Genomic DNA, 17,190 nt, shown 5'->3' on the forward strand with positions numbered 1-17,190 from the left:
CGCAGCCTCCTTTTAATTGTACGGGTCGAACGTAGCCGTGCCCTTTTTCGAACCCGGTACTTTGCTCAATACATCTGGAATAACCTCCGCTGTATATTTTTTCACGAGTAGAACAGTTGCCGTTCGCGCTTTAATCGTGAGCGCGTCACGCTCGTAAGATGATCGCGCGACCTTTTTCCGTATCGACACTTGTCCCAGCCGATTCAAACAGTACATTCGTGTCCGCGTCGTTCTTCGACCCAAAGAAACATTCGCGATCATTGTTAGCCTCGAGCGCGGAAACGACGCCGACGCCGACGCCGACGCCGACGCCGACGCCGACGCCGATGCTTGAATATGCATCGCGCAACGTGCCATTCAAACGCTTTTTACCTCTTCCATTTTACGCGAACGCGTCTCCGTACGACCTTTCCAGTTCGATACGCTTTTGATTTTCCCACCCTCGAAATGCATCGACGGCGACGCTTAGCAAAACATGGTTTCCGTTATTCGCATATCCACGACTCAGACAAACAGCGCGCCTAATCTAATCGGACATTGCATCACATTTTTTTCCCGACGCCAAATTCGTACGGGCTTCAAATTTGTCCCAACGATAAGAATAAGAAGAATGGAAAGTGAAAGGTTTTCGCGCAGCTATAGCGTTTCTAAAGCGCGACGCCTCCGTCGTGGAATGAATCGAATTCGCGATGCCCTTGAAGAATGAATAGTTCGCTCGATAGCTAGCTGCCGTTTAACGCTTTCGTTCTCCTCGGACGCGTCGCGTTCAAGTAATTCGTAGCGAGGCGTTTCACGGACGATGATCCGATCTTGTCGAAGGAAACTGTGATCAGCATGTCCTAGATGAAGAACCAGGGTGTGTCAGTCAGCCGGTCAACAACCCGTCTGCGCTTCCTTAGAATCGACGCGATGCGACGCGACGCGACGCAACCGAGTATGTATCGCGTGCCTTCATCCATTAACCCGGTTAATCGCATGCTCGTTAATTCCCATTTCGCGCGGCACTTGTGATCTGGCAAAGAATTGCTCGCGTTCCGCAGTATCTTCTCGAACCTCTCATTTTGCGATCGACGATCGCGATCGTCCGAATTAGGTTCCGTCTTCGATCAGCTTCGTACAACTATCGTACAAGCTTGGTCTAATATAAACGTGTGCTTGTCAAAAATGTAAATTTCAAGTCGACAGAGTTTGTCTTTGACGTAGATAGTTGGTACGAGTAGTTGAATCGATGATTTAACCAGTAAAGGAAATAAACGAGATGATTATGCAGTCGGTATCGCACCGGTTCAGGAGGCAATTAAAATTCGAACGGGAAGCAAAGACAAGTATCGATCGACGTATTCTCCCACTAAAGCTGATACGGTCGCGTTAAGAGCGCCGCGCCGCCCTGCGCCGTGTCGTTGGCGTTGGGAGATTCGACGAACAAATGATAGGAATAGGTTGGATAGGAAAAGAGTTGCCAAGAATAATAGGAATTTATTAAACCGGACATTGTCCGGAAGGGTATTTCGGTTATTCCTGATGTTCCACCGTAACCATCTAGAAACAAATATTGTCGTCGAAACAACTCGAATCGTGGACCCGTATACGTATCGAGAGATGCCATGGTGTTCCATTCATCCTTCTCTGGTTAGTAGAGATGTTCTCCATGATTGGATAATACATTCCCACGGAATAATTTCAAACATTGTTCGCGCGCACGTACTGCAACCAAAGGGGTTGAAACGGGGTTGGGAGGACTCTCGGATGCGAGTGCATTCTTGAAATGAAACCGTCGCGATTCCCAACGGAGAAAATCGAATATCGATTAGATAGTTTTGCTTCGAGCAATCTGTATTACATGTATTTGTAGTACAGAATGTTATCGAAATAACGGTTCAGCTGTTATAAATACAATAAAAGCTTGTTAATCCATGCACGAAAAATTGCGGAAATTGACGAGAAAAAAATCAATTGTCTCGGGTCTCGTTCAGGAAATTGCTGAAAACCTAGCTTTGGAGTGAAATATCTATTATCTTGAGTGGAGGATTCACGCGTTCCTACCAAGTACACAAAACACACCCATGGTGCACACGGTTCTTCGTATTCGCTCACTTAGGCCACGTGAATCTGCACGTATACGTATACGTAGATTGGCAGAGGCCCAATATTAGTCATCCGACACGCGGATAGTTTGCACTCACCGAGCCGCTACGTGCGCGTATTCGACTCGAGACTCGACAAGGAAGTCCAAGTCGAGCCAATCCTTATCCGTTTGGATGTGCTCGATGGACGGCATCGGGTCCAACTCGAAGGTACCCAGCCGACGAATAGACCCACCGCGTGCGTCGCGGTCGTCCCTTTGCCAAATTTCCGTTTCGTTGCTCCTGGCGAGAAAAGTCGTTCGGTTCGAGATTCGATTCGGCTCAGATCGACTACGTTTACGTTTGTTCGGATCATTTACGAGGGAAAGAAGCACGAAGCGTTTTCCTTTACCATCGCGCGTCCGGTTACTCGCTCGATTTCGTTAAAATCTTTCACGTAACACGACGACTCTCTCTCTCTCTCTCTCTCTCTCTCTCTCTCTCTCTCTCTCTCTCGGCGGGTTTTTGTTCTTTCCGTTCGTTGGTTGTAACGGCCTTCGGGAAGACCCCTACCCGACCGGAAAACGAGCCACTCAAACGTAGACGAGTGCTTCTTCTCTCGTAACAGACGACGAGTAACGAGACGACGGTCTTGTTACCTTGCCATTTCCTTTTCAGTCGTGTCGGTTAGTTTGCTATCGGAGTGTCGATATGATACGCGGATCGCTACTTGGACATTTTGCGCACGTTTGTCAAAGTCGCAACGATCAAATGGTTCCTTCGTTTGCAGCTTTATTTTGTTGCTCCTCGCAAATACGTAGAGAAATAAAAGGTATAATCAATATAGAGGATACCATTAGGAATGCCGATGAGACTATCGGTTAACGAGTTCCCTACGAGTTCGTGGATGGTAACTGCGGCATTCCCAAACTTATCGAGAAAACGATCGAATCAATAAACGAGTCTTCCTCTTGGTGATTATTTTCCCTGTAACTGTTTGCCAGTGTTTTCCTTAATTTTTGTCTATTTTCAAGGCGGCCGTGTATTCACTTTGGAACGAAATTGAAATTTCGTTGACCGTGAACTGTGGGCGGGATTCGATCAAGGTCCAGCAGGAAACAGCCGAGATTGAATCGCGTGTTTCGTTTGGTTCGTCGAGTTTGATAAAGTCGTACGTAAATATCGTTTTCGCGAACAAACGGTTTCCTATGGAAATCGCAGAGACTAGAGGGCAAGAAGCCGACCGAGACACGGACAGAGAAATAAAATCAAACCCCGTACCATGCGGCTGAAAGCATTATATCGTACCAATTTTTATGCAAATATTCGAAAGTTGAATAATCGCGTAGGAAAATCTTGGAAACGACGTCCTCGATCGTCTCGTCTTCTAACGAAGGTTCAGCAATTCCTGCAAAGCATTGATCGGTATCGAACCGCAATCGCTCACGCTGATGTTGCTGTACGATTTCCCGTTTCAGATTCAATTAATCCAGTACTCTCCAACGGAAACAGCCTACTTGAAAGTTTCCGATTCGCTCGCGAATCGTGTCCTCGCAACACACAGCACCATTATTTACACGATGCTACACGGTGATTTAATTAATCGCGCAAGTTCCCTTAACGCAGCCGCGGTAAGGGATTTCCATCGGAACCTTCGATCGAGAGGGTTGCTCGTAAATAAATATACTAGTTTTCTATTTCGTTAATTTCATCTTATTTTTGTGGTTTCTTTTGGCGGGAGACTACGATCTCTGGCAGCGCGCGTTATACATTTTAATTTCTCGTTTCCTCCCATCTGCTGTATTCGCGAGGTGTCTCACTCTCAAGAGAAATCGCATACAGCTGCTCTGGCAGCGTTCAACGCGGCTTTTGTCAAAATTTTATTCGCGCTACACGATTTTCAACCATTACGAATAGTCAAACTTAAAAGAGCTAAGCAATATTGCAAGGATAAATAATCGGAGTAGTCGCAGCGCTATGCGGTGTACTCGGTACTTGGTACACGGTGCGCAGCGCTATTCGCGCAATCGTAACTGTTGCATTTCGTCAACAAGGAGCACCGCCATCGTGATAGGCCGACGCGCGAGTTATTAACGACGATCGATCTAATTTTAATCTCGTCTCTCGCCCACGTTGCCGCGTTCTCTGGGGGAAAGCGAGGCGTCTGAGTCTGGTCGTGCGACCTCGCAGGGGACACTGCTCCTGCCGCGCCCTTATTGGTCACCGGCCTACGGCGCCAACGGAAAATATCCTCGTCCTCTTCGCTTTCTCCCCTTTCCCCTCCGCTCGTTCCCAGACGAGCCGATGGGAGAAGCTGAATGCGCCATCTCTCGATCGAGGGAAACACTTTGTCCAAAGAGAGACAAAGCCTAACGAATGTCTAACGTTAACGAGACGAAGAAAGAGAGGAAAGGAAGAACTCTGAGTTCGAGAAAGATGCATTATGTACTCCACTTTAAGGAAAAGACGTGTGTACTTGACTTTAAGAATATATATGTATATCGAGCGTTATTAGAGTGCAAAGGATGGAATATTGCACCGTCTTACCCTAGAAACGACGGATTTAAGGTGTTTCGAATCACTTTCGATTATTCGAGATGATGATTTTGAAAAAAGCCAAGAGAACATTTCAGAAAGTAAATATATATATATTCGATATTTATAGATAAATTTCTATGTAAACGGGATGAATTATTGATACGAGTAAAGAAAATAATAGAAAAGACGGTCGGAGAAAGAGAGGAGCACGTCCGGTAATATCTGGTTGGAATGGGAGAAAAGCTGAACCGTTGGGTGGGATAGAGTGTGTTGGGGTGGGGGACAAAGCTGTGCGCGAGCGCGTAGTACCAGGAAAGCTGACGACCGGGCGCCATACTGGTTTCGTTGGTTCGACACAGTACGCGCCCAGCGCCTACGCTGATTGTCGCGGTGCTCCGTTGTGCTCATTCGTCGACGTTGTCGTTGTCGACGTCGTGGTCGTGGTCGTGGTCGTGGTCGTGGTCGTGGTCGTGGTCGTCGTTGTCGTTGTCGTCATCGTCATCGTCATCGTCATCGTCATCGGCTGCCGGTGGTGCATATTTTTTTCCGGTCGGTCGAATTTTTCGAGTATCCCGCGAGTGTTTATCGGCGGACGAGGGTGGCCGAACAAGAGAAAAATAGACAGAAACGAGCAGACGTAGTTTCAATTCGCCAGTAGTCACCGCTGCAGCCGCTGCTGTCGCTGCTCTTTTCTCGAACCGGCTCTCACGACAAATCGTCTTGCGCTCGCATCGGTGCGTACAGTGGTAGAAGAAGAAGAAGAAGAAGAAATCTTCTAGCCAGAGGATTTAACTTATTCGTCAAAGACTGGCCAACGCGTCTCTACCTACGCCTGGCGTCCCGGAATTGGGCTCGCCACGTTCCGCTAGGTGAGGACACTCCGAATGAAAGACACGTTAGGTCAAGTCATTTGTTCGGTCTGATTTCCGTCGACGTCTGCATCCTATCGTCGTAATCGTGTCTGGAACTCGATTATACGGTGTCTGTATAGAAGCCAATTCCAATACCGGTTACGGTTACGCGCTCTTATTTTCGATCGAGGCCGACTTCGGCCTCCAAACCCGTCCATACTTTCGGAACAGCTGCTCGCGGACGAGTTTCGACTGCTCGAACAAAGGTTAACGATTCGACCGGAACGTATCGTTCGTTTAGCTTACGCGTTGCATTGCCTTCGAGTTTGGCCTCTTTGATTAGCTCAGGTTCTCGCGGTTCGCACTGCTGCGAAATGACATACGCGTAGAACGTGTAATAAACAAATTTTACATTACACGGTGAGAAGGTAACCTTTACAAATGATTGTACATGTATATCGGTTGTCTCGAATGGAGAGCGGTGCTCCGTTTGTGCACGCATTAAACCAGTGCAGTAACAATTGCATCGAGCATGTCGACATCAGGATTGATTCATTGTTATCGATGGTCCAATAACGACGATTCGCGGCGTCGAAAGGATTAGTGTGTGTCGTTTCGATCATATTTCATGTGCTGTGCAAACGTACACTTTATCTCGACTCGTGTTTCTCAATATATTCTATGTGACTGCATGATATACGTACGTGTAGCAATTTGTTCCAAGCTAGAGCTGTTCGTTGAGAGATTAATTTAAAAAATTCAATAATAATTTGCCAACGTGTGTCATGGGTTCGACGAAAACCAAGAGCCATTCTATCCTTCGTCACACCCGCAGCAGATGTTTCTTGCGGAACAGGAGACGCGAAACACGAGACACAAGACACAAGACACGAGTCCTTTGCCGAGAGAGAGTCAGAGTTGTTGCAACAACGGGCTCTTTCGTACTCGAAATATAACGTTCAAGTTGTCCGTTTGCATTATACATGCCGCAGACTGTACGGAAATATTACCATAAGTGGCGCTACGTTGCGCGCCAAGACGGATCACTTTTCGTGGGGATGCGCATTCGAGTAACGATTCTTCGACTTTTATCGGTAGTCGAGTGTTAAAAATTTCAATTGAATTTTCGTTGTCCGGTGAATTGATTTGCGTTGGCGTGCGTTGGTCTGTTGGTCTGTTGGTCTGTTGGTCTGTTGGTCTGTTGTCGATGGTTTCCGGCGAAACTCGGAGCCTAAGAGAACAGAGAATTCCCAGAAAGGAGCAAAAGGGTAGGAGGTTGAATTTCGTGGAAGCTGCTGGCCGAGAAAAGGGAGATCGGGCCAAAAAGTGGTGTTCCGTTCCGTAAGAAAGTAAGAAATTTGGCCCGTTGCCGTTGACACTAGCGCCCCCTTATCCATCTCGGAATCACCATCGGAGAGGAGTCATTGTCGCGTCGTATCCTCTCACGCTAGCTGCTTCATTAAGACTCATTAGCAGGCAGCGAGCTCCGCAGATCCTCCGATTACACGGCATCGTACACCGAACTCTTTTTCGCAGATGCTCGTTCCGACACGTTCGCCGATATATCATTTCAAAGTGCAGGGTCAATCCCCTCTCGAAGGTTGTGATCGTGATCGTGATCGTGATAGTTGTACAGTCGATGCATATTTCGGAGCCCTCGCGGATCTTGTCACGCGCGTGCTCTGCGCACGTGCGAAATTGTGATTCTCGAATCCAAGACTCGTCAGTTGTAATACTAATACTCCCTCGAACCAATTAGCAACCAAACAGAGAATCCGTTTCATCGATCGCATCAAATCGTTTTAGAGGGGACTGGTAATTTGCCGTAAAAAGTAAAGTAAGAGCGACAGTGAAAGAGTGTATTTAATGGCGTCGAGCATTGCAACACGGTGGCATTAAAAAGTTACTCGGGCCACACCGCCTCAGGTAAATCGTGTTCGTTTGGGTGCAGGAACGGTCTCGATGGTCGTTGACGTTAATGGCATTTTCGTGGCATTTCGTGGCCAGAACGCTGCACTACTAACATTGTCGAAATCGATGTTTCACGAGCTTATGAGAATAGACTCGACTCAATCGTCTCGCGAAACGTTCTTTACCGAACTCTCGTTAGAACGATAACTTGAACATAGAATGCTTGTACCAACGGTTTCTGCTCTCTAGTCTGCAAACTACTCCAACTAGACGAATGAAACACGATCACACGACTCGACACCTTTTTGCCAATGGAACTAACCTATATTACACATATATTCTCCTCGATATTTACGAACGTACACGTATCAATCTCGCGGCGCGACGCTCAATTCTTCTACAATAACAACATTGAAATGTCCTCTCGTTCGTATCGTAGTAAAGGAAATTTCCACGAAGAGAAAGAGGGCGTCAACAATTTAACAGAATAAACATCCGAGGATCTCGATGGTATTGGTCGCGCGAGTGTGCGTTCGCTATCGCGAGGATCAACGGAGCCAGCAAAGGAAACGGCTTGCTTCGACCCTCCTTTGAACTTCCGGTCGCACAAAGCGAACCTTGTCTCTCTCTCGAACGAGCATCACTCGACCAACTGCAGCGTAGATATTTATAGGAAAAAAAGAAAAAAGAAAAAAGAAGAAAGGTAAAATCCGAAAACCTCGGCCATATATGTAGTCATACGGACAGTTCGAGTTGGTTTCTTTCAAAGAAGACTTTGTTAGGAATGAAAAGTTGTACTTGTCTTGGTCGCGGAACAATTTAAACATCTCGTTTGACCTAACCTTTAAAGAGTCTTGGTTTCTTCAACTATATCGTGTATACTGCTTTGCGTTAACGATTTTCCTGATCGTTGCAAGACTGTACGACGAGATATCGGATTAAATAGGAAAGGCGATATCAGTTTTAGCGGTTCGTACCGTGCTAGGATTCCCCTTAAACTGATCCAACTCTCGACTATCGTAGCCTATAGTCGGTCTCTCGGTCCTCTTTCGATCGCAACAATACAAACCTCGACGGTTCTTTCGAGATAGAGCGGGGGCGATAGACTCGTTTCAACGGGGGAAAAGATAATGCAAAACGTTGATTCACGGGAAAACAAAGGAACCGCTTTGTGCGCGTCGAACACGGTGAATGGACTTGGCGTTCGAGAAGTTATGAATGAGCTTAGAAGCACGAAGTGCGTGCGCATATGCACCTTGCCCCGATGCACGTGTGCGCATGCATCGAGACGCGCACCGGTCTAATGTACTGCATTCGCGCAGGAAATAATCATAGCACAACCTAGTCTCTCGAATCACCATACATGTATTTACGTAGAAATATCGAATTGCTTGGGGGGCTCTGGAAAGTGGATCGGAATTGGAAATTTCGTGGCAATGAGATGCACACCAAGCCGCTTCTTCGCGAACAACTTTTCTTTTAAAGCACGAGCTAGGTCGATGGCTTCTGTAATACGATCCCTCCACCGCGTAACCTATCGTCTAGCCCACCGTGGTGGTTCTCAGTTTCACCTCGGAAAACACTGGAAAGGGCCGTGCAGCGGTTTCTCGAATCAGCATCTTGGTCTTAGATTATTCGAGTCTCCATGACCGATCATAGGTAATAATTTCGGCTGTTAGCAAAACGACGGCGGCGATTACCTGGAAAGCACGATTTCATTTTGCATGGATAAGTTGTAAGTATATGTAATTCGCGTGATCTGTTTCCCGGACCTGGTTTCGTCAAAGTTTCATCCTCTTTCTTCGTTCGCGTGGTTGCGGAGCTACAGCCTGGCATCGGGGTCGGCGTCGGCGTCGGCGTCGGCGTCGGCGTCGGCGTCGGCGTCGACGTCGCATCATATATGGTTCTGTTCTTGAAACGCGAACGATCGTCCCACTTTTGCGCCGTTCTCCACCCGTTTCGTGCGCACGTGTGTCTACTCTCTATCGGTCGACCAGCGCGATTCTTGCACGCGCTTCGGACCGGCTAAAGAGGTCTCTTCTCTATTAGGAAAATTCCTAGTACTTGTATTTACATCTGTCGAATATTTCGGTACAATAGTAATAACCAATATTTTGGTAAGGGTCACCAACATTATTCCTAAACGATCGTCATCAGTTTATGTCCAGAGGACGCAATCATCGTTCGGCTATTCTACATCCTGCATCTCGTACACGTGTCGCGTACTTACTGTCTTGCATTTCTTCTATTCGAAACGGATATTTTCCATCTCGCGGTACAATAACTGTATTCTTTTCTTTCGCTAGAATAGTGCACGTATGGTATACAACCAGGGCAAGATAAACTCGAGATGAAAATACGCACGTGTCGGAAATTGCACGAGGCTCTTCCGTAATATTTGCCTGTTTGTTTGTTTCACAGCGATGCGATGCGATTGGGTGATTTGATCACGATTACGCTCCTGAAAGATTTTCTTGATCGCGTGCAATCGAGGAACGTTACCCCTCGTTTATGTAGTTTCTTCCCCTCTATCGTCTCCTGTTTGTCGCTTCGTTACGTCAAATTGTGGAAAATTGTCCAATCTGTTCTTTTTCACTGATCGTTATTCACTCTCGTCGATATAATGCTGCGCTTCGAGTCGAAGAAGTAATAGCGTATGCGTATGCGTATGCGTATGCAGCGCAAAGTAGTACATATTCCTATCGCTCGAAAAGTACGATGGACTTATGGTATAGTATGATACTAGTCGATACACCAGTAAAACCCGACGCTTTTCAATAGTAAATACTCGTATTATTTTGTGATTTTGTCTAACAATAAGCCCTGTTTATCGATCAAGTTTGCGTAGTCGCTAATTGGCCGTTAGATTGCGAATCTAAATTTCCAGCTGGAATACGGAAATGCGCCGGATGGTCTGGGCCTAATCGCGTTAGCGATAATTGAATTACCTTTCGTTCCCGTATGCTTACGTACGTGTCGCGACGTTGTTCGGTCGTTGTTTCGTCGCTCGTTTCACAGAAAATCGAAAGATGTCTCAAGTGTTGCCGGTGCGCTGGCATTGGCTTCGTTTCGTAATCACTGGTTCGAGAGCCTTTTGTCTTTTGCGACCGGTCTCTGGTCGTGTGGATGCACTCGTCACGCAAGTGGAGACTTTTCGTTTCCTTTCGACGACGCCGACGCCGACGCCGATGCCGATGCCCGAATGCTCCGCGTTGTTGGTCGAAATTTCTCCCGGTTTCTTTGATACTTTTACAACATTCCTTGAAAAAACATTGGTCGACTAAAGTTGTTTTCGTTATACCGGCACGGTGCGATCGTGTTCGTTCCGAGCGTCTACGACCGTGATTCATCGGTTTCTCCATGTGAATCGCGTTACACTCTACACTCGTCGTTCTTAGCACGAAACATCCGTTTCTTTCCATCACCTCAGACGATGACCTCATAGCTGATGACTTACGGTTTGCAGAAAAACCGATGCCATCATCGTGCAAGAGGCGCAGCCGGTTTACATCAACCCCCAAAAATAACGCGGTTCGCTGAAAGGCCAGCAATGCAGGCGTCGACGTCGCGTCTGTCCGCACCAATCTTTGCCCGAAACTGTTCCTCTTGATCGTTTGCCAGGTCAAAATGGAATTACGGTTCGAAATCCGCCCGTTGGCGTCGGCGTTGGCGTAGGCGTCGGCGTCGTGACACACATTCGTCATTTCTACGTTGACGACAATCAAAAGAAAATACAGTAAATACACTCGCCGTTGGTGTCGGAGTAGGCAACTTGTCTTGACTCGTGACGCCGTGAAATTCTCGATGCTACGAATCATCGATAAAAAGAATAATTTATTTATTCGATATACAGGGGCTATTCGCATTCGGGACTTTGTGTTTCGAGGGGAAAAGCGCGAGGTGAGGTTTTACGCGTGAAAGATCGCAGAGAAAGTTTTGCGCTATCGAAGTATCGTGCATCGTGGCACACGCCGCGCCGCAATGCTTGATCTATTAATAGGTAGACGCACACTGTCTATTACTCTCGATTAAGTCTATTACCAGGCCAACGGCATTATGCGATAACGCACTCGACGCGAATGACACACGCATGCTTTCGTTATTACGCCTCCAACTGTTGCAAATGTCGAAACACATTGCAATTTACGCTAGAGCCAACTTTACTGCTAGTCCAGGATGATTTCTCGGGATATCGCGAAGACGCTTGTATGCCACCGAAGGAGGGTTTCCTTGTCCATTGAATCATTGATCACTGACCATTGTTACCCTCGCAGACTTTGCAATTGCATAAAAAGAGAAGTTTCACCGGTCTAGTCGGAAAGGTCTCTTACACTTTGCATTCTTGATTCTTGGTCCGTTGTATTTTAACGGGCCACGTTCGAACGAATCTTTTCCACCGAAATACGTAACAGAGGAATGTAGAATAATTTCCTTTCGAGATTTTAACGGAATCACTTTAATCTACGCCTGACTAACGCTTTCTTATCTAATCTTGTTATTCTTCGTAGAACTTGTTAAACCTCTATAATACCAGCTACCAAAACCTAGATAACGACACCTTGATGCGTACCGTCTCACTTTCAACACTCGCGCACACCACTTGTACAGTTTTTCTTTTAACGATTAATCTTTAAGGATCTTGTAATCATGTTCGTTCCGCGGAAAACGATAGTCCGATAGTTTGGTTCAGGCTGTAATTACACTAACCGAGAAGCGATCGTGCAGCAACTCGGTGCAATATTTGCGCGGGAGAAGCGGTGATGTTTAGCGCGTCGCGTCGCGTCGCGTCGCGTCGCGTCGCGTCGGCGTCAACGGCGACGGCAATACGACGCCGATGGCCACTGGAGTGAGACGTGTGTCGATGGCGGCCAAAATGAATAGGATTCAATTGGATGTCGACAGCGTAATTATGATCCGTCAGCGTGCCCAGCGATACCCGATACAGCAGCGACGCGAAACAGCGATCCATTTTCCCCATGGTACCTCTGAAACACGTAATTTATTGTATTCCAAACAAGGACAGAAAGTATTCCGATAAGTGCGTTTTTCGTCAGACTATGATTTTTAAAAATAATACTTTTAAAGATAAAAGTGGCAAGTTAAATATAAGAGCGAAAGGAATACTATACTGTATATACACACATATACATATACGTTGTTTAAAAAGGACCAGAGATTGTCGGGTGAGAAGCGATAAGAACACAGAGATTCGTTGTACCGATCAATTGCAGCTTCTTTCGCAGTTACGTCGCTTTTATCTATTTCCTTCGTATTATCATCTCAACGAAATTCTCTCGACGAGCGACTCGTTTGTCGTTTTCTTTTGTCGTGTACGGAAAAAAGAAGAGATCGTCAGTTACTGGGTCAGTATTTGCATGACTGTGCACCGTGAAACCTTTGACTCGGAGTTAGCTTTGCGCCGCAACATATCCCTCAAGCTTTTCTTTAAAAGAGTCGGAAGCGCGACATTCCCCTCGATGGTATTTTCGTCGTTAAAAAAAAAAACGATCGAGTCGTCCACGTCGCGTCGCGGCCATCTTCGCAAACGTCTCCGAGATTCGGAACTTTTCTCGATGTTGTATTCCTTTGTCGACAACCCCTGAGGATATTCCGTTTGGCTCAAATTTTCTAGTCCTTGGAGATTTTAATACAACCGCCAGTTTCTTCTCCGAGCAGAAGCGCTCTTATTGTTAGAAAGCAGGCAACTATGCAAGATAGCACTTTGTCAGAAAAAATTCGCACACTTTCTCATTCGATTTCACGTTGTCGCATTCCTCTTTAAACGCTACAAACCCGAAATTCGATGATATTATTCTCGAAAGGGGAGTTTTCAACGTATTTACGTTGCTTTCGTCAGGATGAAATACCGGAAGTAACAGCTGCGTTCGTTTGTTTTCGGCAGCGCCAGCGCCAAGTACAGTTTTCACAATGGTTGTTTAAGTGCAATTACGTACGCTTTAAAAGCGGTGTAGTCGAATAATTATCCACGTCCGCGTATTATCCGTGCACAAGTGACAAGATCTAAGGGAATGCAAAATATGGAAGCAACAAAAATGTGAAATTCCTCGGCGGTTTTCATTAGATCCATTTCCGAAGCCCTTTTCGGGGCAGAGGGCGGAGGCGAGAAAATTAAATCACGACTGGATTTAATAAGGCTCGGCTCTGTGTTTAGCCTGTACACTCGAGAGTTACCGTGTCGCCTCTCTGGGAAGATAAAGCCCCTCGACTCGCTTAGCATAAAGTTCTGAGCGTACCTCGACTACGACGACGACGACGACGACGACGACGACGACGACGACGAGTTATAAGACGATGAGATACGTTAAAAAAATACAGTTGAAAAAAACGAAACGTAATGCAATTACCTTCTCTTCAAGCTCCTTTGTATTTTTATTTACTTTTGTTTTCCTTGACAAATCGCGTTCGTTTTGCTAAAATGTCCAGGTTTATAAATAATAGTCGTTAAAAATTATAATTAAAGAAACTGAACAGTATTTTTAATTAATAAATATCGTTTCTTTGCATAACAGTGCGGTATCGTAAATGAAAAAAAAAAAACGTAGCGCTATGTCAAGAAACCGACAAAATCTCGTATTAATTTAAACGCGCGATTAGGTTTTCCTTCGCTAAGCAGAATGTTGTTCGTCGGCTCCAGCTGAAAAAAGACGGCCGCTCCGCTTTCCAAGTCGCCGCAGCATCTGGAAGAATAAAAGCTGAGTAAACCGTCTTTCGTGTATACATAGGAATTGATTATGGATGGAAGGTTATCACGTGTGGCTTGGTGGCATGGCGTTCCTTAAAAATGTGAACGCCTGCTGGCTGACTTGCTTCTATCGACGATGTAAAATCCATAGTCGATTCTTTCGATGAAAGAATTCCTTTCCTCGAATCGATATGCGCGAACGTGGTTTACTTGCGAAGCGAAACGGAATGATTGGACGATATCAAGAAAATGCAGAAAATTGACGCAACTGTAACTCTGTAATATTTGTCCGTTTTACGAATCTTGTTACGGCGCGGCCGGAACGGCCACGGTATGGCGTGTTAACCAATTTGCGCGAGGTATGCGTGGCTCGGAGGGTTTGCTGCGAGTTTCAGACGACGATCAATAGCCAAAAGGGCGTCAGGTTGCCCGAAATGCACGTATAAAGGCTAAAATTTCCTTTGAATGGTGATTTGCAAACGTGCTCGTTAATGCATTCGATGCCGTAAAAGGTATACCTACATTGTATTTTTATCGACGAATATTAAAAATAGGAATAGAAGAGAGAATTCAACTGTCGTATAGCGTGTAGGTGCAAAGAAGATTGAGTCGAGGACGTACTCGTATGTTATCGAAATGTTTAACGCCAACATTGCATGTCCGAGATGAAATTTTCAAAGAGAGTAGGCGGTAGCGATGATCGCGAGCGCGCGCGCACGCGGTCTATATTTAAAAGTGACTCTCCAGATTCAACTCCTCGAGATTCTATCTCGCGTCACTGATTTTTCGCTTTCTTCCAACGCAACGTTTGGATCGAGTGTCGGGGGGTTTTCGTTTTCGTTAATCTATGTATTCGATAATATTTATCGTAATGTAAACCAGCGAAACGAAAAAATAGTTGATTCGTCGTGAATTCGTTGATTAGTCGTTAGAGACACATCATATGTACCTATGCGTTGATATTTTGTAACAAGTCATAAGAACGATTTCCACGTCTGCGTATACCTATTATTTGACCTATTATTGTATTGTAATATCTATATTTGATTTTTATCATATATTTGATAGCGCTTGTAACAATGGGGGGGCTCGATACACGGTGTTCGAAGTAGGTACAAAAAATGTGGAACAGTCGACGACCGTGTATATCGTGTCCATCGCGTCCATCGCGTTCTTTCGTATTCTTCTACGTGATAATTATGCCGTACGCGTAAAGCGTATGTGTGTTACTTGGATTAGCGTGGCGCAGTTACAGAACGAGCAACTTGGCTGATTGTGAGCGAGTAATTTTGTAACGCCAGCTCATCCGTTGCACGTTTATTCCACGAATACGAATAAACAAAGTTATTGCTCGCAGGAAGAATCGATGCCCTGTTCGCCGTTCGTCATGCGTTTCTTTCGACGAAAGTTATGCCTTCGACAACACGCAATTTCAATCTTTTAACCTTACGTTCGTGACGTTTAGTTATGTATCTTTAATGACTCGTCTCTTCATTTTTTCCTTTTCTATTTCTCTTTCAATTATTATTCTCATTCTGATACGCGAGCAATACACGTATTAAATCATTAATTGAAAAGTAAACCTATGTGGAAAATCGTAAATGAAACGGATCGAACGGTCGCGCCCGTGCCGTGGATAAGTGTTATTTACGTTTAATTGGAATTTCGATTAGGCGCTCGGTAATTTTGTTGCTTTTGTGCTCAGGAAAGCCTGTTGAAAGGTGACGCAATTTCGTCACGTGCTCTCCGGCCGAGTTTTTATGTAATGTAAACGGGACGATATTTACATGCACGCATACTAGGTACGCGCGGACAATTTGCATGCACGCGTAAAGTGCATCGCACGATCGCATCCAGACAATCGATTATTAAATCCGACGACTCGAGAGACTCTCGGTGATTTAGAAGACAAGCTTGCGATGTTGCGAAAGGTTGAGAAACCCTGAGAAGACCTGTACCCTGCACACTCTGCACTTCTAACTGGTTGGAAAATCGATCGATCGATCGAGGGAGCCACGTGTTGCTTCGATCATAAGTTTACACAATGATCGTCGTGGCCACGGCGGGGGCGGGGGCGCGGACGCGGACGCGACACCGACCACGAACCACGAACCTCGACGTCGACTGCATTTGCATGCGCATTGCTTCCTCTCGGCTCGGCTCGGCGCGGCGCGGTCCGGGCGCCCTCGCGTCTGACAGACATCCGACGATCCGACTCTTGTTTGGTTCTACGTATACGCGTTACGCGTGCGTGCACCTGCCGATCGGATACTCGCGTCCTACCTTACGCGATAAAACTCGACGCATCTTTTTTTTTCTTTCACGATACGATCGCCCCGCGAGTCGCGAGGTGGTTAACACGCGAGATATATGATATGAATCCAATCGTCGATCAAATAAATAGATTCCTTTCGATTTTCATTTTTCACCCGTAACGATAAAGAAAAGGAAAACTGCTGTTGAGCGTGTGGGAGACCGCGCGCGCGGTCGACTCTCAGAGTGCTTCTTCTCGAGTATGTTTGTTAACCGTTCTTGGAGACGGGCTTTGCGTAATTCTTTGCATCGCGTCGTGTATACACTGTACACGTAGATTTCGATTGAATTGGAATGTTTAATTTCTCTATCGAAAAACTGATTGGATTTTCAGTTGCGAATCGAGTGGAATTTAATCGCGTCACGTTTCGAATTTCTATGCATCGGTGTGGTCGAGGGGTAACGAGATCATTGTAAATGTCAGGCAACGTATGTAAACGTGGACTTAAACTCGATTCTCTCCACCTACGTTGCAGCCTTTTCGTACCGTTGCCGTTGGTCGTCTACGGAGTTTCCTAGAAGGAGCGGCTCGGTAAATTGCGTCGCCCTCGTTTCGATTACCGTATAGCTCGATTTATACATACTTGGCAACCCGATATTTAACGTGTAATCAAACGTGGTATGCATGGTACGCGCGGACTGCACTGATTGTACGTGATTGTATGCATAATAGCATGCTGTTGTTATCATAATTATTTTTAACTCATCGAAGCAATGGTTTACCGTTCGATGAACGGTATTAAATCGCAACTAACGACAAGAAGGTGGACATAGCTTGTTCGATGAAACGCGTCTGCGGCTCGTCATTTCC

The 17,190-nt window shown here is 46.0% G+C and overlaps 2 protein-coding genes across 5 annotated transcripts in view; one reads left to right on the plus strand and one right to left on the minus strand.

Annotated features, from left to right (window-relative positions):
• Positions 1-17,190, plus strand: part of LOC128880061 (dystroglycan 1-like) — a 35,122-nt gene that overhangs the window by 5,456 nt on the left and 12,476 nt on the right. The window contains exon 1 of one of the 4 annotated variants that reach the window (XM_054129732.1): positions 4,941-5,470. The exons of 1 other annotated variant lie outside the window; for it this stretch is intronic. The gene's annotated coding sequence lies outside the window, so the exon portion shown is untranslated. Of the gene's footprint in view, positions 1-4,940; positions 5,471-5,515; positions 7,379-17,190 lie in introns of those variants that run through there. 2 more of the 4 variants (XM_054129736.1, XM_054129735.1) reach the window with 2 other exon arrangements.
• LOC128880075 (uncharacterized) lies at positions 7,369-16,615 on the minus strand. Its single transcript, XM_054129771.1, has 3 exons — positions 14,135-16,615; positions 13,729-14,061; positions 7,369-12,348 (listed from the first exon to the last, which is right to left on the minus strand). Exon 3 carries the CDS (start codon positions 11,227-11,229, stop codon positions 10,198-10,200), a length of 1,032 nt encoding a protein of 343 aa, XP_053985746.1. The 5' UTR covers positions 11,230-12,348; positions 13,729-14,061; positions 14,135-16,615; the 3' UTR covers positions 7,369-10,197.

The sequence above is a fragment of the Hylaeus volcanicus genome, chromosome 7 (assembly GCF_026283585.1).
Source record: "Hylaeus volcanicus isolate JK05 chromosome 7, UHH_iyHylVolc1.0_haploid, whole genome shotgun sequence".
Taxonomy (NCBI): Eukaryota; Metazoa; Arthropoda; class Insecta; order Hymenoptera; family Colletidae; genus Hylaeus; species Hylaeus volcanicus.